Source organism: Oreochromis niloticus, linkage group LG15, assembly GCF_001858045.2.
Source record: "Oreochromis niloticus isolate F11D_XX linkage group LG15, O_niloticus_UMD_NMBU, whole genome shotgun sequence".
Taxonomy (NCBI): Eukaryota; Metazoa; Chordata; class Actinopteri; order Cichliformes; family Cichlidae; genus Oreochromis; species Oreochromis niloticus.
The window spans coordinates 23,555,778-23,581,313 of NC_031980.2; the positions used below are offsets into that span (position 1 = coordinate 23,555,778).

The 25,536-nt window shown below is 42.6% G+C and overlaps 1 protein-coding gene across 4 annotated transcripts in view; it reads left to right on the forward strand.

Annotated features, from left to right (window-relative positions):
- The window catches only part of col12a1b (collagen, type XII, alpha 1b), a 148,755-nt gene that overhangs the window by 101,044 nt on the left and 22,175 nt on the right, over positions 1 to 25,536 (forward strand). For all 4 annotated transcript variants that reach the window (XM_013272239.3, XM_013272237.3, XM_013272238.3 and 1 more), the window contains 12 exons: positions 127 to 243; positions 2,879 to 3,031; positions 4,884 to 4,958; positions 6,671 to 6,810; positions 10,658 to 10,781; positions 10,860 to 11,003; positions 11,294 to 11,458; positions 11,538 to 11,576; positions 11,669 to 11,807; positions 14,120 to 14,262; positions 16,002 to 16,111; positions 25,214 to 25,372. In XM_013272239.3, coding sequence (XP_013127693.1) covers positions 127 to 243; positions 2,879 to 3,031; positions 4,884 to 4,958; positions 6,671 to 6,810; positions 10,658 to 10,781; positions 10,860 to 11,003; positions 11,294 to 11,458; positions 11,538 to 11,576; positions 11,669 to 11,807; positions 14,120 to 14,262; positions 16,002 to 16,111; positions 25,214 to 25,372 — 1,508 coding nt within the window. The remainder of the gene's footprint in view (positions 1 to 126; positions 244 to 2,878; positions 3,032 to 4,883; positions 4,959 to 6,670; positions 6,811 to 10,657; positions 10,782 to 10,859; positions 11,004 to 11,293; positions 11,459 to 11,537; positions 11,577 to 11,668; positions 11,808 to 14,119; positions 14,263 to 16,001; positions 16,112 to 25,213; positions 25,373 to 25,536) is intronic.

Here is a 25,536-nt window from a genome sequence, read left to right on the forward strand (position 1 = left end):
GTTCCTGTCTCATAGAGAATCTCTATTTTTCATCAGTTGTTAAAAGACCTTAAAAAAACATGAATCATCCGACATATGAACAACCTAAACCTCCACTGTGCTTAAACTCTGACTTTTTTTTTGCAGTCTACCTGAACGTAACCAACATTGAGACCTACAACGTCGGCCACGACAAGTTCTGCATCAAGTGGACACCACACAGAGCGGCCACATCGTACCGCATTAAACTCAACCCAGCGGACCGTAAGTCACCTCAAATCACTTTTTAAATATCATAACCAGCTTTTGTGTGTAATAATAGTAATGTTATAATAATAGCACTTAGACCATTTCTATGTAAGTCTCTAAATGATCTAAAACCACATGGTTGTGTAACATGTCCTCGGATAGATCACGGAAGAGAACCTGCAGTGATTTTCATCAGAAGTTTCTGATATTTCATTTCCCTGCAGATGCATTAATCTTGTGGTGTGGTCCTATCTGCCAGTGATCCTAATTCAGGGTGACATATTTAAATTGATGCATGTGGTAAAGTGTGCAATAAGACTCCCATCAGATGTCTGAAAACATATCTGCAGATGAGATCATCTCTGCAGATGCTGCAGAGACTATGTTGACTCAAACGTTTTCTTGTAATTTCCTCCCTGAGGCTGTTTAAGCTCAGGCTGCCTATTTTCGATTATTGATCCAAAAAGATGCACGTTTTGGCCAAGACCGAAGCCGCCCGACCACCAAGCTTTAACTCCATCTCTGTTTGCAAAGATTACATCCTTTTCAATGACTTTGGAGTGTCTGAGGTCCATCTGGTTCATACTCGAACATGGAGATAGAGCATCCATGTTTAAATATCTATATGGCAGTCATTAGGCGTTTGGGCCACTGTGACATGCTGCCAGAACAAACACGGGTCTGTTAGCGTGAAGCAGATGGTGGTTAACCGCTACCAGAGGAGCCGTCCCAGTGAGACGCAGCAGACGCTCGAGTCAACAAATCAGTCGACTGTTTGTTCTCAAGTGGAAATGCAAACACCGGTCGGAGCCAGCGGTGAGATGAGTGGGTGGAAAAACGGTGAGCGCGGGTCTTCTGCCTCCATGTTTTAACATCCGTGGTAAGGAGAGGAACATGTGGTTCAGACACTCGGCTATCTGATATCCTGCTGAAAAGTCTGAGGGCTTTTATTTTGCCAACGCACTCTCAGCTCAGACCTGAGTGCATCTTTGCTCCTGATGAATGAGGGCCACCGATCTGGAGTCGATCTCGCTGAGAGGTGTGCGTGTTTTCACAACATAATTTACGTGATCGATCACGACTTGTTGATGTTACTGAGCTTATTCTGAAGATATCTGCAGCAGCGGAGCTGCGGGGAGCGTTGAATCCGACTTACTTGAAGTGCATTCAGGACAGCTAAACGCCCGTGTGATAAACACGCTTTGTTTGTTTGCTCTCGCTGAAGCGCTCAGAGTAAATAGGAAATCTTATCATCAATTTATCAGCAGCCGAGACAAGCGGAGAGATAAACATTTAACTGGAAGGGTCAGGGTGCTGTGTGTGTAAAGTAATATTTATTTTCTTCCTTTAGCAACAAAAAGCCCCCCCAAAAGACATGGAGAGAACATTAAACTTAAAGGGTGAAAGGCTCAAATTGACCATTTCCCTGCACAATGACACCTGTAAAACTGACAAAAGCTGAAGATTCCTAATCATGTGGTTTTTTACATCAAGAACTTCCCAGTAAATCAATATTTTCTGCACTTTCAGTAGTGGTTTGTCTATTTTCAAGGCTCCAAGTGGTGCTACAAACCTCCACCTGTCAGCCTGTGAATTAAAATCCGTGTTTGTATGGTGTTTTCAAAAGGTAAATTTCATTAAACACAAGCGAGTGGTGGGGCAGGGCTTAGTCTATTTTGGTGCAGATCTGGATTGTTTGGTCAAAATTGTAAAATACAGTATAAGCAGAGGTCAGCTGTCCACTAAACTACAGACAACAGTCCTGAAGTGACTGTGAAGTCATAAATCCTGCAGGGGCTTTCAGGTAGTTTAAGACGTGCTCAAAGAAACTTTCCCTCTTTAGGAAACTTTCTGCAGTCCTTTGAGACTCACTGCTTGTGTGCATGAGCAGAGAACATGCTCACCCACCGTCTTAAGCTCTCAGCTGGAGCCCATCCCAGCTGTCAGTGGGGAAGAGGTGCAATATTAGAAGTGGTAGACTACCCGGAGCTGCCCAACATGTATACTAAAATGTACAGTGATATTAATTTGTAAGTGTTGGTGAAGTGATTGGACCAGACTGTCTTTAATATGGAATTGATTTCAAATACAAACAGATGGTTTGAAATGGAACTAGAACCATGAAAATGCTGCAGAATAAACCTTCTTTGTCCCTCATGAGGCTGAAACGGACACCGGGAGTGCCAGCGTCACAAGCCAGCAGGCTTTGGTGTTAATTTAAAAGCCAGAAACATAAGCACCTGGGGAAGTAATCTTTGACTCATTAGTAATAATTATTAATGCTGTCATACCCAGGAGATGTATGAAGTGAGTAAAAATCTTAGTTTTCATCACAGGAAAATTTCAACATGATTCAGGGCTCCAAACTGTGTAAAAGTCACTGGTGTGTTTTACAAGGGCACGAAGTTTCAGCCATCTTGAACAAACTCAGTGACTGAAGAACATGAGTCAGTGTTTCCCTCTGACAGGAACCAAGCACACTGAGCCCACAGCACCTGGAAATAAACTCTAAATGAGCCTATCAGGAGGTCGAACCTTATTAAACCTCGATGAAGCTTTTGAGCATGTTCAGAAAAGTTGACCATCGTTTAATTGAAGACCACTCCACTTTACTGTGATGTGTTTACATGTGTTTTTGATTCCTCTGTAGCATCCAGTAAAGGACAGCATGAAATCACCATTCCTGCCGGCCTGCCTCAGTACTGCTTTGACGGACTCTCTCCCGATGCTCTGTACACCGCCACCGTCTTCGTTCAGACACCAAATCTTGAAGGTCCAGGAGTCAGCACCAAAGAGAGGACCTGTAAGTACTAAGAAAGCTGTGCAGTGAGGAGGAAAACTCTAGAAAATTGAGAGAATTCTGCCCTTAGTAAATGCACCCAAACTAGAGTGTGTTTGAAATGTGACCGGTCTGGTTCACTGGTGTGAAAACGTGAAGTCCAGTATTTTAATCACAGAATCAAACCAGTGGCAGGAGCACAACCGTCAAAAGAGAGGTCCACCCTCACTTCCTCAAAGAAATTAATTTGAATTTCTACTACAGATTCAAACTCCACTGCCTTGAAGTGCAGGAAGTGATGCTAGTCTTTAACTCTGTGGCAAAGCATGAATTTGTTCTTTGGGCTCAGAGAGGAAGGACTCTGCAGAAAGGCTCACTTCCTGCAGCTCGAGATGTTGACGTCAGAGCCGCCTAGCCGCCGCAGCAGAGGGCTGCCAACCAGTAAAGGAAACATGAGATTGGAAAGCTGGTTAGCAGCAACTGAACTTTGTAGGTTGGTTGTTCAGATCTCTGGGTTAAACACTGCAGAGTCCAAAATTAGAAAGACAACCAGAAAATGCTGCTCTAGTTTTATTTATTTACATTTTTTTTAATGTAACCAGGATAATTATTACACACACACACACACACACACACACACACACACACACACACACACACACACACACACGCACGCGCGCGCGCACACGAACGCACATGCATGCGCGTTGGGTATTTATATCTTGTGGGGACATCTACTTGACATAATGCTTACCCTAACCATGAAAAATGAATGCCTAAACCTAACTACAACCAAATTGTAACCCTATCACTAAATCCACATTTTGAGTCTCAAAAATGCCTTGAAACTTGTGGGGATCAGGATTTTGGTCCCCACAAAGATATGAATACACACTCACAAACACACACATACACACAATACATGAAACAAACATAAAGAAGAGAAACACCAGTGTACTGGAGATAACAAATCAAACTTAAACTCAAAATATATGAACTTCAAGACAGCATGGTCTTAGGGAAAACAGGTGTAGTTATAATCAGGCAGAACATCTGAAGCCTTGAGATCATTTTTAAAATTCCCTTTCTTTCACTGAATGAGACCACATCCTGAATTTGGGTCGATTTGCAGCCGAATCTGAGCAGCGCGACAAACAAGAATAACTTCCTGCACTTTAATAATTAAATTAAGATGGGCGCAAAGCATCATCTTCAGGGTTTTTGATCTGGAAATATAATTTCACCAGTTATTTAAATAGTGATAAAATACTTTGTGGTGTAAATGTCCTGTGAGTGACATTGTCCACTTCAGCTGTCTCAAGTTTTTCATTTTGACGTTTTAACTTATTTATAAAATGCAACAAAAATATTTAAAGAATAAAAACACTGAATGTAAAGAAGAATGTAAAGCACTGCATGCAGTGCCGCATGTGGCAGTCGTTACATGATTGGCTGGAAAAATCCTTTGTGTCAGGTAGACAGCTCAAAGGGTTTTAAAGTAATCCAACCTGTTTAAGATGTCATCTTATATTGAAGGGAATATAAATAAAAATGAGTTTAAACTTGCATTAATCTGTCCTTCATGTATCCTTAGTACAAACCAACAGCATCTGCATCACTGACGGAAAAACGCATAAAAACATGTCCCGAGCGGATCGGCCCACAGAGAACACGATCGTAGTAACAGCTGCGTGGCTCCGACACGCCCGCTCACAGCATGATCGTGGTGTCTGAGACATGAAGCACGATTCCAACTGCGAGTTGCATCATCTCGCAGCACGGCTCCAAAACAATGACTTCATCACGCGCCGTGTTTACGCCGATTCTGTATTTATTACAGATATGTTGATAACAGGTTTTTTTTTGTCCCTCATAGTGGAGGAGCCAACTCCAGTCCCAACACTCCCGCCTACTCCAACACCTCCACCCACCATCCCCCCTGGATGGGCAGGTAAGCTTCTAATGGCATCCATAATCCAGCTGAAGGCGAGCTGAATCTGAAATGCATTCATGTGTTTTGGTTGATGAGAGTGATTTTTTTTTTTGTATGGTACCCAAAGACAATTTTTAATGCATTCAGGTCAAAAAACATGTAGAAAGCTTAGAGCAGCCATAACATTATATATATTATATATATGTATATATGTATATATGTATATATATGTATATATATATGTATACACCTTTCCTGTTCAAGCAGTGCAGAAATTCAGCTCAGCCACATGAAGCCTCCAACATGATCTCAACCAGCTCAGGTGGAGAAGGGAGAAAAATATACAGACAGACACGTTGTTTTCAGTATTTGTGCAGTAAATGGGCACCTGTATTTGAATGTAACATCCATTGAGTCTAACTCGCATACAACTCAAGCAGCCGTTGCTGTGTATAAAAGTCTATCCTAAACTTTTACATAAAGCCTTCTCCATATTGTGGGCCTTTAATTTAATGCTGATTGTTGATTGTGAAAATCTTTATAAAAACTCACCCTGCATACAGACATCATAGAGGTGGAAATTTTTCAGGTTGTGTACGTGGTTTTTTTTTTCTGCTTTACTCTAAGGACTTTTGTAGTCTACCTCAAGTGGCCATTAGTGGAACTTCAGTTTCAGCACACCCTTTTAGCTGCTTGTTGTTCCAGGTAGATGGGATGTCCCTCCAGCCTGTTTTTGGGTCTCCTCTCAACTGGGCATGCTCAGAAGAAGCAGCTTTTTTTCAGTGACTGTCTTAGCAAACACCAGCAGCTGTTAACTGTTGCTTTACATGTCAAACGTCAAAGCCCGTTTTCCCTGAGTCTCACTGCTTCTGCTGACTCTGCTGTTTCATTAGGCGTGCGTGCTGCCTTGCAATCTCAGACGTTTGGAGACTAAAGGTGCATTTTGGAATCTGTCTCCAGAATCTTTGACTTTTTTTCCTAATAAAACAATATAAAAAATACAAATAATAATGAATTTTGACAGCAAAAGTTACAAAATGAAAGTTCAGCTTGGGTTAATAAGGCTTCCATCTGTCGGCTTCTCACTGGGCCAATTCTGTGTGAATCATCTGCCAATATTTCCCCAAGAAACTCTCCCAGGACTGAACGGATCAAGTCCTTTCATTCAAGCTCAGCCGTGTTTGGAAAATCCTCGACGGTGACTTTGCGAATGCCGAGTCCTCCTGGATCCAGCTCGGGCTAGCGGTGGATTAATGGCCGCCACATGTGGGCCCCGCAGGGGAGCGCGCCCGTTAAGAACCAACAGCTCAGGTGTTGAAAAAGAAAGCGAGTGCAGTCCAGAGAATTTGTTTGTGTCATTTGGTGCTGTGTGAAAGTTGTTTATAGAGCTCAGAGCAGGCGGAGAAGATAAAGAGGAGTGCATCACATGAGGCCAAGATTATTTAAAGCTTTTCGCCCAATTCGTTTTCATGTGAGAGGAACGCATTAGGGAGAGCTCGGTCCTTATGCAGACCAAATGTTCCCGGTTTTATTTTGCCAGTTTGTTTTTTTTATCAGTGGAACCCATAATTAACGCGAACGGTTCTATCACGTCATTTGTCTCAGGCGTTTTGTTTTGTTGCACACTGTCAGCTGACTTTTTTTAATGCGCTCCAGCTTGCTAATTATGCCATGTTATGATGCAACAACTGGCCTGTGGACTCACTGACTCTTTTTTTTTTTTGCCTCAGTCTGCAAAGGCGCCAAAGCAGATGTGTTGTTCCTCATCGATGGCTCATGGAGTATCGGCGAGGAGAGCTTCACCAAGGTGGTGCACTTTGTCTCTGACATGATTGGCGCTTTTGATGTCATCGGACCCTCAGGGATGCAGGTATGTGCTTAAAACACTGACAGTTATTCCCTCTGACAGGGAGGAGTAGTGCACCTGGTGCAGTTCTGTGTTATTTATACAACAATTACCTCACAGAGATTTATATAGTGAGACCCTGCAATAAAAAGTGCAAAATCTTTGTGAAGTCAAATGGGCCATGCAAGGCCAGTGCAGGCTATAACATGCTCTACCTACTGCACCTCCACTCAGGTAGCTCCCTCACATCAACCACTACTGCACCATTTGCAGTAGTCAGAGCAGCCATCTACTCTGACCGGTTGACAGTTGAGGGGTGAAAAGGCAGAAAAGGAGAAAATAGAGAGACGAGGAGTAAAAAAGAAACGCTCAGTGTGTCACAGGAAGTCCTCCCAGCAGTCTGAGCTTATAGCAGCATGGCTAAGGGAGAATTCAGAGTCACATGATCCAGCCCTAACTATATGCTTTAGCAAAAAGGAAAGTTTGAAGCCTAACTATAAAAGTAGAGATAGTGTCTGTCTCCTGAATCCAAACTGGGAGCTGGTTCAACAGAAGAGGGGCCTGAAAGCTGAAGGCTCTGCCTCCTATTCTACTTTTAAATACTCTTGGAACCAGAGAACACAGAGAATACGTACCAAGCCAATGAGTTAGCATCTAACTAGCGGTGCATGAAGGTGTCTTGGCTACATAGGGATGTAAATTAGCATGTCTTGTGGAGATGGTGATGCTAAAAAGTCTTTAAGATCATTTAGAGGAGACACTCAAAAACTTATATTAAAATACAAAAAAAATCTGCTTATTTTTCTGATCTGATTCCAAGAAAATGATTCATTCAATAAAAATTCACCTTTTCTGTTTGTCTGAATTAATGAAGTGCCCCCAAATCCTGCCAGAAGCTCTCATCTGCACTGAGTTGCAGCTGAACAAGCAAGTATGTGACAGTGCTTAAAACCCAGACCCAAATAAAAATGGCTTAAACCGAGCTGGGGAGGCAATGCCATGAATGAAGCTGAGCTCTGCAGTGAATGAGAGGCTCTTTGTGGATTTTGAGATGTCTCATTAATTCAGAAACCTTTTTTTTTTCTCTCGAGTGAATGCATTACACTTCCGTACCCCAACATCATCCTGTGGTGGTTTTGTTTTTATTTTCACAATGGAAACCTCATGATAAAAGAACTTCACCTCAACAGGAGGCCAGGGGCTTATAAAACATCCGCCCTAATACGAGAATTCAATCAAGTGTAATCACTAACAGCCGACAACAAGACAAAACAAGAAGAAGGAGGAGATGCAAATGAAATAAAGGCTAAAAAAGCTTTCTTGGCGACGCGGAATATTTTCCGACTGGGTTTTGCAGGCATTTAAAGAATCGGTGATTATATATAAACCTGTCCCAGAGAGAGGGAGCTCTGGATTTAAAGGTACATTCATCCTGACAAGTGTGACAGCATCGTATAAAGATATGATTAAAAGCCTGATTCGGTCCAAAACCTCTGTAGCTGTCTTAATCATTTCACATTGACACAAACCTCTTCTTCTTTAAAGTCATCCCGTGATGATGGGATGGCTCAGTAGCATCCCAATCAGGATAAAATGAACAATCCTTGAGTCTAAGATAGTATTCATTGGGATTCTTTTGCTTCTATTTGTATTATATTTGAGCCACAGAGGCAAGCATCTGTTTCACTAAAAAAGTAAATCCATTAGGTTTATATTATTACCTTGTTTGACATCCCTTAAGGCAGTTTCTTCCAAGAATCCTCAAAGAGTACTTGGTCCATCTGGATGAGAAAACATTTTGTTTGCTGCACAATAAACCGGATTTGCATCCTCTTACAAAAAATACTAGTTTCTTAATCCATAAAAGATGGTTATGAGAGAAATCTCTGTGTTCTCCATGCTCCACTCGCTGCATGTAAGCTGAAATATTTCACTATCAGGGGTCAGCAGTCCATGGGTGTATTCCTTGAAATTGATTTAAATAGATCTATGAAATTGGTCAGTGTATGACTGTGTGCGAGGGGAGACAGCAGTGCATGTGCACATTTTCTTTAGAAACATGTATGTTCTGTGTTGTATAATGATGCTGTAGCCAAATGTCTGCCTGCGATGCATTTGTGGGATGGGGGAAAGAAAGCATGTGTAAGTTCTTATCTGAACAACAAAGTCAAACTCGAGCCAGTGTCTGGTGGCCACATATTTTTGTTGGAGAGCCAGTTTTTTCCCCTCACTGGACCATTTACTTTTTAATTTCTCGAGTCATTTCTTTGTCTGTCAACAAGATTACACAAAAACGAGATTTCATAAAAGTTTGTGCGGAAGTGAAACAAGAGGAGCCCGTTAAATTCTGGATACAGACAGCTTTCTGTAGGAATTTCAAAATGACCCCCTTAACTGGATGTGTTCTCTGAGTCCCCTTCAAGTTATTCAGTGTTTTTATACATAAAGTGCCATCTTAAGCTTGTTTGAAAGTCCTTATTCCCCCGTCGCTGTGCTGCGTAATGCTGTTTACACTGACACTCATGCGCTGAAGTGTCTGCATTGCTCTCCCATCACGAGTGAAAGTCGGCTGATCGGGTCGATCTTGGAGCTCATAAGTGTTGAACAGTTCTCATACTTCTCATTCTTTAGCACTGTGAGCAAGCTAGATGCACAGTTACAGCCCATGAAGTTTATAATTCATGTCACTCCCAGTCAGACCAAACTCAGTCTTTGCACTTTGACCACTTTTTTTGGGAAAGTGCACATTGGGCTATGGTGTAGATCAGGGGTGGGGGAACCTTCAGACCTCAAGGACCGGTGTCCAGCAGGTTTTAGATGTGTCCTTGATCCAACACAGCTGATTCAAATGGCTATGTTACCTCCTCAACATGCTTTAAAGTTCTCCAGGGGCCTGGTAATGAACTAGTCATTTAATTTAGGTGTGTTGACCCAGGGTGATATCTTAAACCTGCAGGACTCGGCACGTGAGGCCTGGAGTTCCCCACCCATGCTGTAGATTGTGCAGTGATGTATAGCTGCCATAGATGCCATAGATTCCACCCATCCATCCATCTCTGCTTATCTGGAGCCAGATAAGCAGAGAGCCAGAGCCTGTCAAAGGGTGAGAGGCCGAGCGTACACCCTGGACAGATTAGGAGACCGTCACAGGGTTAACACAGAGACACACAACTATTCACACTCACGTTCACACCTGCTGTCAATGTAGAATCACAGGTTAACCTAACATTCATGTTTGTGGACTGTGGAGTACCTGAAGAGAACCCACACAGGCATGGGAAGAACATCCGCTGAATTTGAACCCAAGACCTTCTTACTGTGGGCGATGTCACTGCTGTCCTGACCAAGGCTGTACATTTAGACTTTTAATCAAACCTAAACAAGAAAACAAACTCCTGCAAATCAATTTGATTATTTTCCTATATGACACTTTTGTAAATATGTATAAGACTGCTACTGTATCAAGAAATGTCGAGTAACAAGAAAATATCACAGATCATATTGTTAAAAGCAGCAATAGTAGCTCAGAGGGTTACACAGTTGCTTCACAGGAAGAAGGTCCTGACTTCAAACCCTGGTAGGGTGTCTTGTTCTGGAGCTTTGGTTTCTCCCACCAGTGAAAAACATTCTCACAGAAGAGGCTTAATCTTGAGAGTTTCTCCAAAATGTGTCTGTTAAACTTTATTGAACCAGCAAGTCAAAGAGACGAAGCTGAGATATTTGGACGTTTGCAGAGAGGGGATAATGGGTGTACTGGACACAGGAAGTTTAATGTGGAACACCACCGAGGAAGTTCATGGATGCAGTGAAGGAGGGTTGATGTGACAGAGAGGATGATAAGTCCCTAATTTTCTCATTATTTTCCACACAGGTGTCGTTTGTGCAGTACAGCGACAACGCTAAGACCGAGTTCAAGCTGAACGCTTACCAGGACAAAGGCATCGCCATGGCCGCGCTTCCTTACATTCGTTACCGAGGAGGAAACACCAAAACAGGTTTGATCTCATGCTACAGGCTACAGGTACAGATCCAAACAAGCAGCTGCTGATCTGACACAGTTTTCCTCTGAGCAGGAGAGGCGCTGAAACACACTTATGAGAAGGCCTTCTCTCTTGAAAACGGGATGAGGAGAAATGTCCCCAAAGTGGTGGTAGCCATCACTGACGGACGCTCTCAGGATGAGGTGAAGAAGAACGCCGCCAGGCTCCAACACGCAGGTAGATGTCACACAAACACGTATCACCAGAATTTACTACAGCATCTCCATGCGAGTGTGTCCCAGATGAGCTCTCTTACAAACAGCTGTAAACAGACTGCTTACAGACCAAACAGAAGCAGCTGGCTCTCATCAGAATTAATGAAACTGTGCTGGATAGAATTTTCAATAATGTTTTGTATCCATTTTTGGATGTTTTTACCTCTTTAGACTCTTACTGGAAGAATAAATGAAGCCGATAAGCCAAGAGTCTGTTTGTGTTCTTACTGCCTTGGTTTGTGCCGTCCTCAGGTTACAGCGTCTTCGCCATCGGTGTCGCTGATGTGGATTTCATCGAGCTGCAGGAGATTGGCAGCAAACCCAGCGAGAGACATGTTTTCGTCGTGGACGACTTTGACGCTTTCAACACCATCAAAGAAAACCTGATCACCTTCATCTGCGAAACTGCAACTTCCTGTTAGTTTAGAACAAAAAAGACAAATGTTGCTTTAACATGTGTTTCAGTTGATTAATTTCTGTGTGTTTTTGTCCACAGCGTGCCCCTTGATTTTTGTGAATGGATTTACTTCACCTGGTAAATACAAACTTTAGAGAAATTCATGACTTATTCACTGTTCATCTGGATGATCTTGCAGTTAAGGGCAAGCTTCTGATTGGTTGTTTCAGGCTTCAGGATGCTGGAGGCATTCAACCTGACGGAGAAGACCTACAGTTACATCAAAGGTGTCTCCATGGAACCCGGCTCCTTCAACAGCTACACAGCATACAGACTTCATAAGAACGCCTTCCTGACTCAGCCTACCACGTGAGTCTCACGGGTCACGGGCTTATATGCGCCCATATGTTTCACATCACTCCTCATTTACCTTTGCTCCTTACAGTCTGGAACCTACTAAGGTTTTGTCACTCATTTCTATTTGAGCACCTTCTCTTTTAACTTTGAGCTCTATTTCATAGACTTTGAAAGCACCGTGGTATAGACTTTGAGATCTATATCACGGCGCTGGAGAGGACAGTCAGCCTGTTAGCTGAACCTCAGATTCAGGACGATCAGTGGTTTTCGTCCTGGTTGTGGAACGTTGGACCAGCTTTCTATCGTCTCAAAATTGTGTGAGAGTGCGTGGGAGTTTCCCCAACTAGTCTGCATGTGTTTTGTGGACTTGGAGAAGGCATTTGACCGCATCTGTCAGGGCATCCTGTGGTGGGCACTTCGGGAGTATGGGGTGACCGACCTATGGCTATGAGCCATTTGTCCGTGTACAACTGTAGTGAGAGCTTAGTTCGCATTGCCGGTAATAAGTCAGACCCGTTCCCAGTGAGAGTTGGTCTCTGCCAGCCCTGCTCTTTGTCACAATTCTCTTCATAAGTTTTATGGATAGAATTTCTAGGCAGAGACAGGTGGCAGAAGGTTTCCGCTTTCATCAGAATCTGGACTCTGTTCTTCACAGATGATGTTGTACTTTTGGCCTTATTAGGTGATGAAATAGGGTGGTTTGCAGCCAAGTGTGAAGCAGCTGGGATGAAAATTCGCACCTCTGAAGATGGAGTTCCCACTCTAGGTCAGGGATGAGTAGTTGTTTAAATATCTCGGGGTCTTGTTGATGAGTGACAGTAGAGTGGATTGGGAGGTTGACAGATGGACTGAAGCAGCATCTGTGTTGATGTGTTGAACAATGTATTGTGGTGGAGAGGGAGAGCTGAGCGCAAAACAAAGCTGTCCATTTACCTGTCGATACTGGTGCCTCCTAGGTTAGGGATTTCAAACCTATCCCACCAGAAAAAGGCCCTGGGGCAGACCCAGGATACGCTGGAGAGATTATACTGTGCCTCTTGGATGGCTTGGGACTGCCTCAGTGACACCCTGGATCACTCGGATTGTGAGCACACACCTGGAGCCTGAAGTAGAAAGCCCAGCTTAACAAGGAAGCTGATGACAACCATCAGAATACGTGTTATATCTGACTGAAGTTTGAGGTTTTGTGAAACTAGTGTATTGAACTTCCTTCATAGTCTGTGCAGTGCTGGGATCAGCAGAGTTTTCCAGGTTTTCTGTGACATGGCCTGATTGAGTTACCAGTTTCTGCTGGAGCTTCCCAGAGTTTCTCCAGATTTGCTGTCTTTCGAATGCTTCCATGTTGTTCTCGTCTCCAACGGGACGAAAGTAACCAGCTGCATTCAAACTTTTTGAGCCCAGCTGTGGGGTCAGACTGAGCTGCAGGTCATGACGGAGAGCAGACTGCCCATAAAATGGCTTTTCAGTTCTTTCTAAAGCTGTTTCACACTGTGAGCCTCCATCAGGCCACTGAGTGCAGACGCAACCGCAAACTAGACTGTAAAAACTGGCCACCACCCAGCACTGGCGTCCCATACCCAGAATATCACATGCAACAGCAGCGAGATGGAAAACAGCTTGGGTTTTGACTGTTTACCAAAACTGGCTTAACAAAATGTGTATTGACATCACAGGGACAAATGAGAAGCATCCTGCAGCGATGTGAAAAGGAGAGGAAGAAGAGCCAGTGGATGGAAAATTATTAAAATCACTGCTAACAGACAACATGTTATTTTTACAGTTGTGCCTATAATTACTTGGAAATAGCACAATGTTTGTGTTAGTGGATTTTTAATCTAAGAACAAAGATGTGATTGAAAAACAGATTGTTTTTATTCAGTAGGTTTTAGATAGTTCCTCACTCAAAAATAGGCTCCAAAATAACTGGAGAAGTAAGAAACCTGATCGCAGCCTAATAGAGCAGCATTTGGTTCCTGAAGACAAAACTGAATGCAGAGAGACCCACAAACAAGCAGCAACTGAGGGCAGATGCAGTAAAGGCCTGGGTGTGAATCTTGAGGGAGGAAACGCAGCATTTTCTGATGTTCATGGGTTTTATACCTCAGGCAGTCACTGACTGCAAAGTATTAAAAACAATCCTTGTGTTTAAAATCATGTAAGCTAGCGTGTTACTTTCCAGCCTCTGTGAAGCTGTTCTATATATCCTTGAACCCAAGACCAGAGTTCTGTTTAAGCTTTAAGCTGTGTTTAACCTGTCCTCGCTCTGTCCAGACAACTCTCAAATTTAACGCGCTGTTTTGTTTTTTTCTTTTTTCTTTTTTCAGAGACATCCACCCTCTTGGTCTTCCCCACGCCTACACCATCATCATAATGTTCCGCCTCCTGCCCGACACGCCCAAGGAGGCCTTCGACATCTGGCAGGTGTCGAGCAAAGATCACAAACCAGAGACCGGCGTCACCCTTGACCGTAAGTATCGCTCTCTATTCTTATCCTGTGCTGCCTGTGTGAAAACAGGGAAAGGCAGCAAGGAAACGTGTGATGTGGAGCAGCTGTGCCTCACTGCGTCATATCTGATCGCTGACAGAGAAGAGTATGTAATGTAATCAACTGGCCGTGCCCTCTGGCTGCTTCGGTCTGAGCTGATCGCAGACTCCCTTTGCCGCACAACTGTTGTGTCATCGAGCAGCTCAGCTGGCTCTCGTAAAGCCTGTGTTTCTGTCTGTCAGCAGGATTTCAACAAAAATCCACCAGTGACAAACATTTGTATTCTTGAGTTATTACTATGAATTATAACTGTGCATGATTAAAGGTTTGACATCATGAGAGAAACCTTCTGGCAGAAAGTTGCACAACAAAGCACCAACAAAGCGAAAGTTGGTCTTCCTGTTTCCAGTGTTTGTGCTGAGAGAACTTTCTCCTGACAGCTCCACAGAAACTCAAACATATGAAAGTCGTGTCAGTCGTTGTGTTTGGCAGGTTCAGGTAAAGTATTTTGTCACTAATGAAGCTGTGCTAACTCTGTAAGGAACAGACTATATTCACTTTAACTGCCCTGTACTAAAACAGCAAGTTCAACATATCTAGGATATATTTCTTTATCTGGCTTCATTAAACCTAATACATCATAATAATATAAAAAAATATGAAGAGAAATATGAAGAGGTTAGCACATATTTCAAGTTAAATAATGGGTGAACTGAAACAGCAGAGCCAGGAGCCATTCTGCCCCCAACTTTTCAAGATCTGCTAAGGCTACACCCTTAAAAACTCTTCATAGCAAATACTAACACACAGAGCTGTACTCATGAAAACAGCTGGCTTACACTAGAGGGTAAATCAAGTCTTTGAAATAACTGACACACACAACAAAGTTAAAAATAAGCTACAGCATTTCAGACAGGATCAGTGTTTTATTTTGTTTTTTGAAGGAGAGAGGCTTTCAGGTGCTTCTTTTATCCTCAGATGCATTAATATATCGCCTGTAGGAGATAGTGACAGTTATGATGACTGAGCGGTCCATCTACATTCATTCTAACTTTTATAATGTTGCTTCTAAAATTCATGGCAGGCTAAAATTCTTAGGACTGCAGGAATTCCCTGGTGCTCCCAATGGGCTGAAAGCAGCCCAGTTGCTTTAAGGACATCCAGATGATAAGGAATTACAGCAGCCTAGAAGTGCATACATGGAATAGTTTTGCAGCATCAGTCTGAGAGAGGATGTTTCTAATTTTGGCAATATTACACAGATGAAAGAAGGTCGGCCAAGATCAAATCCAAGAGATCTGATCAAGATGAGAGTTGAATTACACATCCTGGTCAAAAAGAAGTGGAACTGGAAGATATCCAGTAATGCATCTGATTAGATGTGCTTCAGAGATTTGAGTGGTGGCAACTGAGAGAAAGTATCTGGTTAGACAGACAGATTTTTGGGATAAACACAAAAAAAACTTCAGTTTTGTCTGAGTTTAAAAGTGGAAAATTACAGATCATCCAGGCCTTTATGTCTTTATGACATGCCTGTAGTGATGTGTCATCTGTTTTCAGAGATACATAAAATGGGGTGTCATTTGTATAGAAACGAACATGAGTGTGAATGAGTGTTTTTCGACGAGTTCAGTTGAAAAGCTCAAGGGAAGATTTCTTTGAGAACCTGAGTATTCCTACAACTTAATTCTAATGTAATTTATTCTTCTGTCCCTGCTCAGCAACCAGCCAGACCGTTTCATTCTACAACAAAGACGAAAGAGGCGAGCTACAGAGAGTCACATTTGACACAAGGGAAGTGAAGAAGATCTTCCATGGAAGCTTCCACAAGGTAAGCAGAAGTCATTAATCATTCAGTGGAGGCTGTCCACATGTGCATTCTAACATACTGCATATCTAAATTGAGGAGAATGAAGCCAAATTTGTCTTTAATGTTTGAGTTATGTAACTTTTTTCGGTCCATGGCTTGACTGAGGCTTGACACATGAATCGAAGCACTCCTCTTTGATCTCGCTGGACGTCTCGAGGTCATACAGAACCCGCACATGCCTGAGATTCCAAATATGCTGTATATTACAGCCAAAACACCTCACACGCAAACTGCAGACGTGTTCCTGAGGAGTTATGTTGGCTCACATGAACAGATGGTCCTCTGCAGGTTGTAAAACGCAGAGCAGCGACTGCTTGTGATTACACGCCATCTGCATCTCCTGGATGTTATAAAATGATCAATAGACAGCCTGCCATGAGCTGAGCAGGTCTGATGGTGAGGTGGAGGTATGATGTAGCTCTGTATGTGGGGTGGTTTGTTATTCAATCTTTAAAACCCCTTTGAAAACAAATGAGATCATTCATGAGGATCTTCTGCTGTGGCGCTTAAGTAACCGTTATTTTCACCTTTGAGATTATGGTTCTTTGCAATTTGAGTTACACACAGTTAAAGGCTCCTTTTCCCTCAAGCTAAACATTAAAAAGACAACTCCTCAAACGCTAACAAAATGTGTTGGCTCAGAAAAATGTCCATCAATTAGCCAATGAAACGGGAGAAGTCACCTGGAAGAGGGACGAAACGTTCCTCCCACTGAACAGAACATTTTGGGATTTCCTTACCTGGACAATGGAGCATCCAACCACTCAAAAGGCTGATGGATTCGGGCTTCTGAACTTACTCATTACTGAAATAACAGAACTGCGGGTGAATCCTAGGGCAACCAATAACTTGTAAAGAAAGTTGCAAACAATAACCGAGGTATAATGTCGGTGCTGGTGGAGGAGAGAGCAAGCCGAGAGCGCATGTTCCAACTTATGTATGATTGCATGTAGGCGAACTTTGACAGCCAATCAGAGAAGAGAGAGTAGATTAAATATGTAGGTTGTACATGAAAAGAAAAAAATGCAGTAACTGGATGATTGATGTGCCAGCACATGCAAGATATTACTACTTATTATAGTTGGGTTTCTAACTAGCAAATGAGCCACCTGAAGAAATGGTGAAAAAATGTTTTACTTTTTCTACTCAGCAATGAATCCTCTGATCTCAGGCCAGTCAAAATAGGGACATACCCACTTTGTGTTTTGTAACACTGCTCAGAAAATGTTGGTTTTTGGTTGATCATTGTCAATTTTGTACTGGTGTATAGCTGTTTTATAACCATAAAAGAGGCGATAAGAAATGCCACCAGCTGTATTTGTTAATATCCTGAGGTTCAGCCTTCTGTGGTGACTACAATGCCTTTTATGTACAGCATTTTTAGATATGTCAGTATCTGCAAATTTTCACCGTAGAATAATCATGACGTAATCGACTGATCTGGCACATCTGGTCTGAGAATCCCGCAAGACAAAAGCCAGTCCGGCTGGATTGTCTGGCTCTCTTCTCCTTCTGGCTCATCCTAATCAGTGGATGTCTACACTTGCACATGAGGAGGCAGTTTAAAATCACAAACAGAACAAAGAACAAAGCACATGCTCCCAACAAACTTTACACAGACACGCACCGCATCTGAAAAATTAAAGCAAACACCACCACTTTCACGTTATGAAACATAGGGCAAACGCAGGGCACGAGGACGATGCCAAAAAACCTTTACCTGAATGCAGCACAAGCCTCTTTTTTTTCCCTCTCATCATCATGGCCTCACTCCCAGGCCACAACATACGTGTTAGTGACTGAATTACAATAAGATAGGAGTTAGAAGACAAAAATGAAATATGCTGTGCGACTGTTGAGAGCATAAACTAAACAACACCAAGAAAGGATTGTGCAGACAATGATGAGGATGAGGCAGAGTCTGAGAGAGCTGGACAGCTTTTGTCTTCCTGGATTCTCAGCCGATTACTGCAGCTCTGCTGACCCTGGTACCTTCAGGCCCACCAACGAAGACCGATTTGTCATCAGCATCACACTTCAGCAGTTCGAACCTGATGTAAGAGATTTTCTTAGTGTGCCGTTGGCTTTAAAGACACTTTCCACTCAGAGCTACTGTGTTTCATGCTCTAGATTATGTCTGAGCTGTGGTGCTGATAGCAACACATTTACAGGAAGCACTGCTGGGAGAAGCGGTGTGGACAGTCCTTTCAACAATATCACGAAGTTTCATGAGGATCCATAAGCTCCTCTTAGAGGGGGAGATCTTTGAAAGCGCACTGCAGTCCCCGCTGGGATGCTCGACTGGAAAATACTGGGTCACTGCTATTTCTATTAAACAATTACATCAGTGCAGCTGAAGAGTGCCAGCAGGGAGGCGGGACCAGGAGGAGTTTAAGGAGGCACCGCTCGGTTTTACCTCTTCTGGTAGCTGACCGCAACTCTGCGGTTTTACCTCCCAGGGTGGGATAAGAGTGTCAGCAGGAAGGCTTTAAGGCCTCTCGCTCTGAACTGTACTAACAGTGGAGAGTGTGATTGATTTTAGTCTGTAGATTATCTTCACTACATGTGATAATACTGAGAAATGGCTCCTTTTTTTTTTTGTCATAGAAAAAAAAGAAAAAAGTTGCAGTTTTGGAGCAGACTTCTATAGATTTCATGCCAAATCTGCACCCTCACACACAGGAACCAGACTGATGATTTAACAGATGTGAATGCAAAGGTCAGAAAGATGTAACAGGAAACCTTTAAAAAAATAAATAGTGACCTGGCTATTTTGGAGTTCAGGAGGTCACCATTTCACCACAAAGATTTCTGCTTTAAAAAAATTTAAGTAGATTGTTCATTTCAAAGTGTCCAAATGGTGTTTTGGAGAGCTGTGGGAGTGTTTCAGACACAATTTATTTCTGTAATATGCAAACAATGTATTTTTATAAATGAATAACTCTTTGCATGCAAGGGAAAAAAAGAAGGGAAACCCAGGCTGTTTTTGCAGTTGCCAGATGGCATGGATTTTCAGAGGGTGATGTATCTAAGGATTTAACTGATGCGAGATAATAAGAAGCAGAAAACACTGTAAACGCTACCCGTCCTTTAGTTTCAGCCGGACCAGAGCGCCAGCACCTGTCAGCTACACGGAGGCGGATCTCACGATGTTAACCTTGGCATCGTGTTGTGTGAAAGTGTACTGATGATGTGAAAAAGCTGAGATATGCTAACGGATGGGGTGGCACGGACTCAGGAAAAGTGCCTTCATCAGGCAATATGAAAAATGAATAGAAAACACAAAAAAGGGCTGATCTGCAGATGTGAAGCTGTGTCCTGAAATTTGAGGCAAAACCCAGAGCATCATAATTAATTGCATCTGCAGATGGGGTTGCTTGTGTGCTGGATTTACAGTCTGACAGACCAGTTATTCCAGAATCTTCACATTTAAAGGCTTTTTGTAGCCAAAGCACACAGAAGAGAAAGCCAAATATTTTAAGACAAAACTGTATTTGTATCTGCAATAAGGGCATCTGCTCTTTTCTTATCTTGATAACGCTGATGAAGAATCTTTGGATCTTTGCATCACATCTGCATAGTGCACTAGAAACCTGGCTCCTTTGTATTATCAGATACGTTTACTCAGCTTGACTGTGTTTCAGAGTTGCAGCAGGTCAAGTTTCTTTTAGAAGGAAGGTTTGTTTCTAAGTGCCTCTTTAGTGTACTTAGGACCATGACAGCATTAGCCAACTTCTCCTGACACTCAGGCTGAGGGCTGTTAACGTCCTCTGATGATGCCCACCATCTGGGAGCTGTGCAAAAGGCTTGGGGTTCATTGAAAAAGAACATTTTGTAAAAACTAAAAAAATAAGATATAGATTAGTTTGTTTTGTTTTTTTAATCTGAATTGAAGAATAAGTGGTTGGCAAAGCTAGTATAGTAATTAAGTTTCTATTTGTCAAGTTCTGTATTGCAATATTAATGTGCGGTTGACACAAATGCCACTCCTTTATGGTATTTGGTGAGTCTTCAACTTGCGACAAAGTTGAGATGTGTTTACCTCCCCTGTCATTGATTTTGATGAAATATGAAGGTTTCCCATCACCACAGTGCTGCTGCTGAGCTCTTCTTGTGTGATCAGTAATTGGAGCTCAGACATGGCGAAAACACAGCTTGACTTCAGGATGCTTCTCATGCCTGCAGTACACTGGAGCCAGTTTGGAAAGACTGGAGTCTGGCACCGTCTCAGATCTAAAGATGAGTCAGAGTTTGGTTTTTGGGGAGGCCAGCGATCATGCAGGGCCACTGCTTGCAACGCTATGGTCAGATTCCTTTTGAGATTTTTTCCCGTCATGCTGTTGGTGGAAATTTACATGAAGAAAAACAATTTACAAACGAAGCAGAAACAGAAGGAGCGCATGGCTTTGATCTGGCAAAGAAAACAAAAGGGAAAAAGGGAAGGCGCCTCGACCGGACGCGGTGCTGCCTGAGAGCATGGAGAGAGCTCTCCTATTGGTTACTGATGTTCATGTGATCGAACTGCACTATTTACCCAAGCCAAGACAAAAAAGTCTTTAATTAGAATTAGAGTTCGTTAGAATGACTATCAGTTGATCATGATAATGGGAGTGTGCCACAACTTTATCATGATTGTATGGTGACCTTTAACCTCTGTTGAAAAGTCACTTGGTGCTGGGATACATGTGGACTGTATCCTGGACTTTTAAGTCAGCTTTTCTTTAACAGAAGGCATAAAAATTATGTCTTTTAAAATGCAGATTCACAGAGTCAGAGTCTTTACATGTGCTTAGTGTAATAAAACCCTTAAAACATGCAGAACTGGATCTTGAGGGGAAATTCTTCTTCTTTGAAGCGGTCAGAGGTCAATTTTAGCTCGGGGATATATGCTCTACTGCGTGGTGGACACATGGACAACACAATGGCTTTTAGGTCTCTCCAGCAGCAGCAATTAAAACCAGCTGAACTGAAGAAACTTTAAGATTTAAAAGCTTGTCAGAGACAGGAGTTGATTTAAAATTGTGCTTTAGCCTGAGCGCAGCTGTTGCTGAACCAGATTTACTGAGCTGTTGTCAGTAAAAGACGTCGGCCACATCACCACGCTGAGACTCCACTAATCCTTTTCCCCTCTCAGCGCTTCACCAACCAGCTTGCTCAGCACTGGAAGCATCCCTGAAATCAGATGTGTTTAACAGCAGAGATCCATCAAAGCGTCAGCTCTGTTGCAGATACCTTAAGGGTTTAAAGCACCGCTGCCCCTCGTTGGGCCCAAATAACGTTTGCATTAGCGAGTAAACGAGCCATCATCAAATGATCTGCGCCAAGTAACTGCAGAGAAATCGATTAACGCGCCAGCCAGTAGCTGTAGCTCTGACAGGAAGACACGACATGAAATAAAGACAGGAAATAAAGATGCTCTGACTAATAGAAACATCTCAGAGATTATACGGCTGGAGCCAGATGGATAAAACTGAATTCAGGGAAGAAAAGTGCATAAATATTCTATTCTATGCCTGACATATGTGTGTGTGTGTGTGTGTGTGTGTGTGTGTGTGTTTGGTTTTTTTTTTTACTATCCTGAAACTCTGCACATGTGCACAAACCTCATTTCTACTTTCCAAAGAAGTGAATGTTGCCTCAGCAGAGAAGGGAAATGTCAGTTTGTTGGTCTCGAGGCTGAAGTCGTGACCAGAAGAAAAGGATAAAGTAACGTAGGACCATCCATGAGCAGGACGATGGTGAAAGAGAAGACGGGAGAAGAAAAACGATCAAACTGTGTACTCACTAAACTTTAGTGAGGTTATTTTCCATCTTCACTTCAACATATCAGCTTTAACTCGCCCAATATTAGTCAGTTTATTAACTTAGCTTTCAGCTCTCTGGACCTGAGTTGTTCTTCAAACTGCAGTTCCTCTAATGGCCACTCGAGGCAGGCTCCAACACTAAGTCAATCCCTACAGACATTAATGTTAAAACGTCTGATACAAACAGCAGAAATGAGCATGTTTACAGACTGAGGGAAAAAGCAGTTTTCTCTCGGCGGAGAGCTTCATCCCACTAAAGTTGAGTCCAAAAACCACAGAGTGATGTCACTCATCTATATCGTCTATGATCAGTAGTACTAGCATTACTGAGCACATCCACAGAGGATGTTGTTAGTAAAGTGATTTGTATAGGGACACTCCTGAAATCACCCCTTTACTACCAGGTATCACATACCCAGCTGTTCAAAGCATTATAAGGACAGGCTTCAGTGTCCCTGTGTGCCTCGTGGTGTCGAAATAAATTCAACTCCAGGGACGGCACATAAATGTGGAACTTGTCCTGCTGACCTGAGGTCAGATGAACAGAGCGAGGGCGTGTACGGCCTCGGCACATGCTTTCATCTCGGCTTGTGTAAACATCGTCACGTAACAGCCTGGAGCTCAAACGTTACATCCAGACTTTGGTATGAATGGTTTAAGGGGCTTTCCAACAATGGCCGAGGAGCCTGTAAACCGGCAGCTGTAATTGGTCCATTTTTCATCCTAAGTAAAGGAGGGAGGAAGAGCGTTTAGTCAGACACTCTGGTTTTATGACTTGTTGTTGCTACGATTTACTGCTGTTACCAAACTTTGAGTATTTTGTAAAGAATAAGGAAGGTTGCTGGATTGTCTGTTACTCTCTGCACCTCCTGAAGATAAATCTCTTGAAAGAAACCCATAAAACTAATGACATAGATGCTTTCCAAACAAAGCCTGCACATCTTTAATGTTTAGAAAGATGAACAAAACATTCATAGATCACATCACAATAAAACACACGCGCATGTTTCTACAGAGTGGCGTGTACAGGGTTAATCATGTATGGAATTAAAGCTTAATGGAACCATGTTTCAGCTTCAAACATGAAGTCCCGTCTTCAGCAGGGCCTTTATTTTGGCAGGTCTCCTTCCTGTAATAGCTGATATTAACCACAACAGCATCCACACGAGGCCAATACATCAGCTCGTGTTTTACAGGAACCATGTACGAGACTTTCCTCTGAATCTCTGAGGATTTTTCCAGCCTGAAGAGAATGAAATACTGAATGCTCTCACTTTTGGCACAAAGCTGTTCATGTTTCAATACTGGCAGCTTCAGTGTGATCATATCAGTGCTCTTTTAAAATCCTTTAAATTTAACAGAAGAGCGAGTCCAGTTAAAGCGTTGACATCCTGAAGCTTTAATGGTACCTGCTGACTTCATGAAAAGCAGATAAATGTCTCAAACGCTGTGTTTCCCTCCATGAAGTGTTTCTTGGATACCTCGGTGCTTCTGCGTTCTTTTAAACATGACTGACCACAAGCAGCGAGCCGCCGCCGCCGCCGCTGCCACTCTGTGGCTTCGTAGAGGTCACGTTTTTCCTCCATGCAGCCCGACTCGCTTCGAGGAAAAGCCGCTGCAAGGGCGGCGCTGATGCTCCACCACAAAATGACGACACGATGCGGCGAGGGTGACGTGACTGAGGAGAAATGCAAATTGTGGTGTTGTGTGTACAGCGGAGCTGCCGCAGTTATTTTACTGTTTTGAGTTGTACGAAGTCCATCGGTGAGATAGAAGGAAAGAATTCAGGGCAGATTTTGCCTCTCGATGAGCATTTCCAGCTGAATCTGGAATATTTCAATTAGATGGAGGAATCTTTGAAACGATTTGTTCACAAGTCTCCGGACCTGCATCTGCACCGAAGCTGACCTTTAAAAATTCTCCGGTTTACAGTGAACGACTTTAATTTTGTAAACCTGCTGACTTCACAGTATTCTGGTATAAATAATGATGCCAGTGGTGGGTATTTATCAGAAAAGCAAAAAGTTACTGAATGAAATGCTTCCAGTGTTTGGACAGCTGAAAGCTGAGAGAGACATTTTCTTTGTGGTTATTAATTAACCCACAATAGTTCAACTTGATTGAAAATAATCTGTTTAATATCTTCAAAAAGTAAGAAAATGTAGCATGAATGTCAGAAATATTTAGGTGTCGTGTTGAAGTGAAACAAATGTTTTACAATTTAAAAAAAAAAAATAGGCGTTACTGCCACAGCTGTTAGAACATCGGGGCCTAAAGGCACCTTCGCACCTTGGGTCTAATGGTTTTTGGTTTGGTTTCACATTTTTCCCCTGGTGTTGGCCAGAACTGCACAAAACTCAGACTGACATTCATCTTTCAGACACATTCTATGCAGCTGCAGTTAACCAATTGCTGAGGAGCTCATTAGCAGCTGAGTTTTATGTAGATGCTTGTAATTAAGTGGATTAGGTTTAATTATTGAAGGCTTTAGCTTTAACGTCGCCTCTGACTACCAGAGTGCAGCGTCAGCGAAGAGCCCTCCAGTTTGTTCAGTTTAGCAGGATGACTCGTCTGTCAGGATACGGTAAAAAAGGTTTAATAACAGAGTTTAATAGTTTAATAATAATCTTGTAAATAGGTTGAAACTATTTAAAATGAGAGAGGACGGTGGTGGTTTAGATGGTTACCATTTACCCAAATGTTCCATAGACTTCCTGTGCAAAATAAACCTGTATTATAAACGCATGGGACGTTTTAAATGTAAGTGGTGAATATTTAGTTTATTATTTGGGAGTTTCAACACATTCTCATTCTTGGCATGTCACGAAGTAACAGATTTTTCCAGAAAATGGAAGCAACATTGATAAAAGTTAAAGGGTTTCCTTTTATTTGGCATCTTTAAACACGAGCCTGTCAGGACATGGAAAATGGAAAACTCATGTTTCCTTGTGAAATACTCATATTTGCAGGGCATTAACAAGAAAGAGTTTAAAAGGTCAAAATTCAAAGCAGTGCAGGGATGTCTTTATAACATGATGGAGAATCCCCTCTTTCTGAATGGACAGAGGTGCTGTTTTCCCTCCATGTGAGCGCTCATATACTTCTGCATGATCGAGCCTGTTCACCCGCAGCCTCCGCCATGGGCTCGGCAAACCTAATAATGTGCAGGCTGCGAGGATGAAAACCAGACATGGCACATGGTCGTAGAACAAAGAATGCGTCAATAAAATCTCTCCTTCCTTTCTCTTTCTGTCTGAAGCTGCACGTCCTGGTTTCACCCACCAACGTCCAGCTCAACATCGACTGCCAGGTAGTGGCCGAGAAGCCGATCAAGGCCGCTGGAAACACGTCCAGCGATGGCTACCAGGTCCTGGGCAAGATGTCCAAATCCATCGGCTCCAAAGGAGAATCGGCAACTGTAAGTGAACTCTGCGTTCACACAAACGGGAGACTGACTTTATCTACCGACACAAATGATTTTATCTCTATTTTACTTTAACTGCAAATAGTACAAAAATTTCAAATCAAATTAAATTTACACAGATTTCATCTCTTTCTTTATATAATCCAGGAAACCAATAA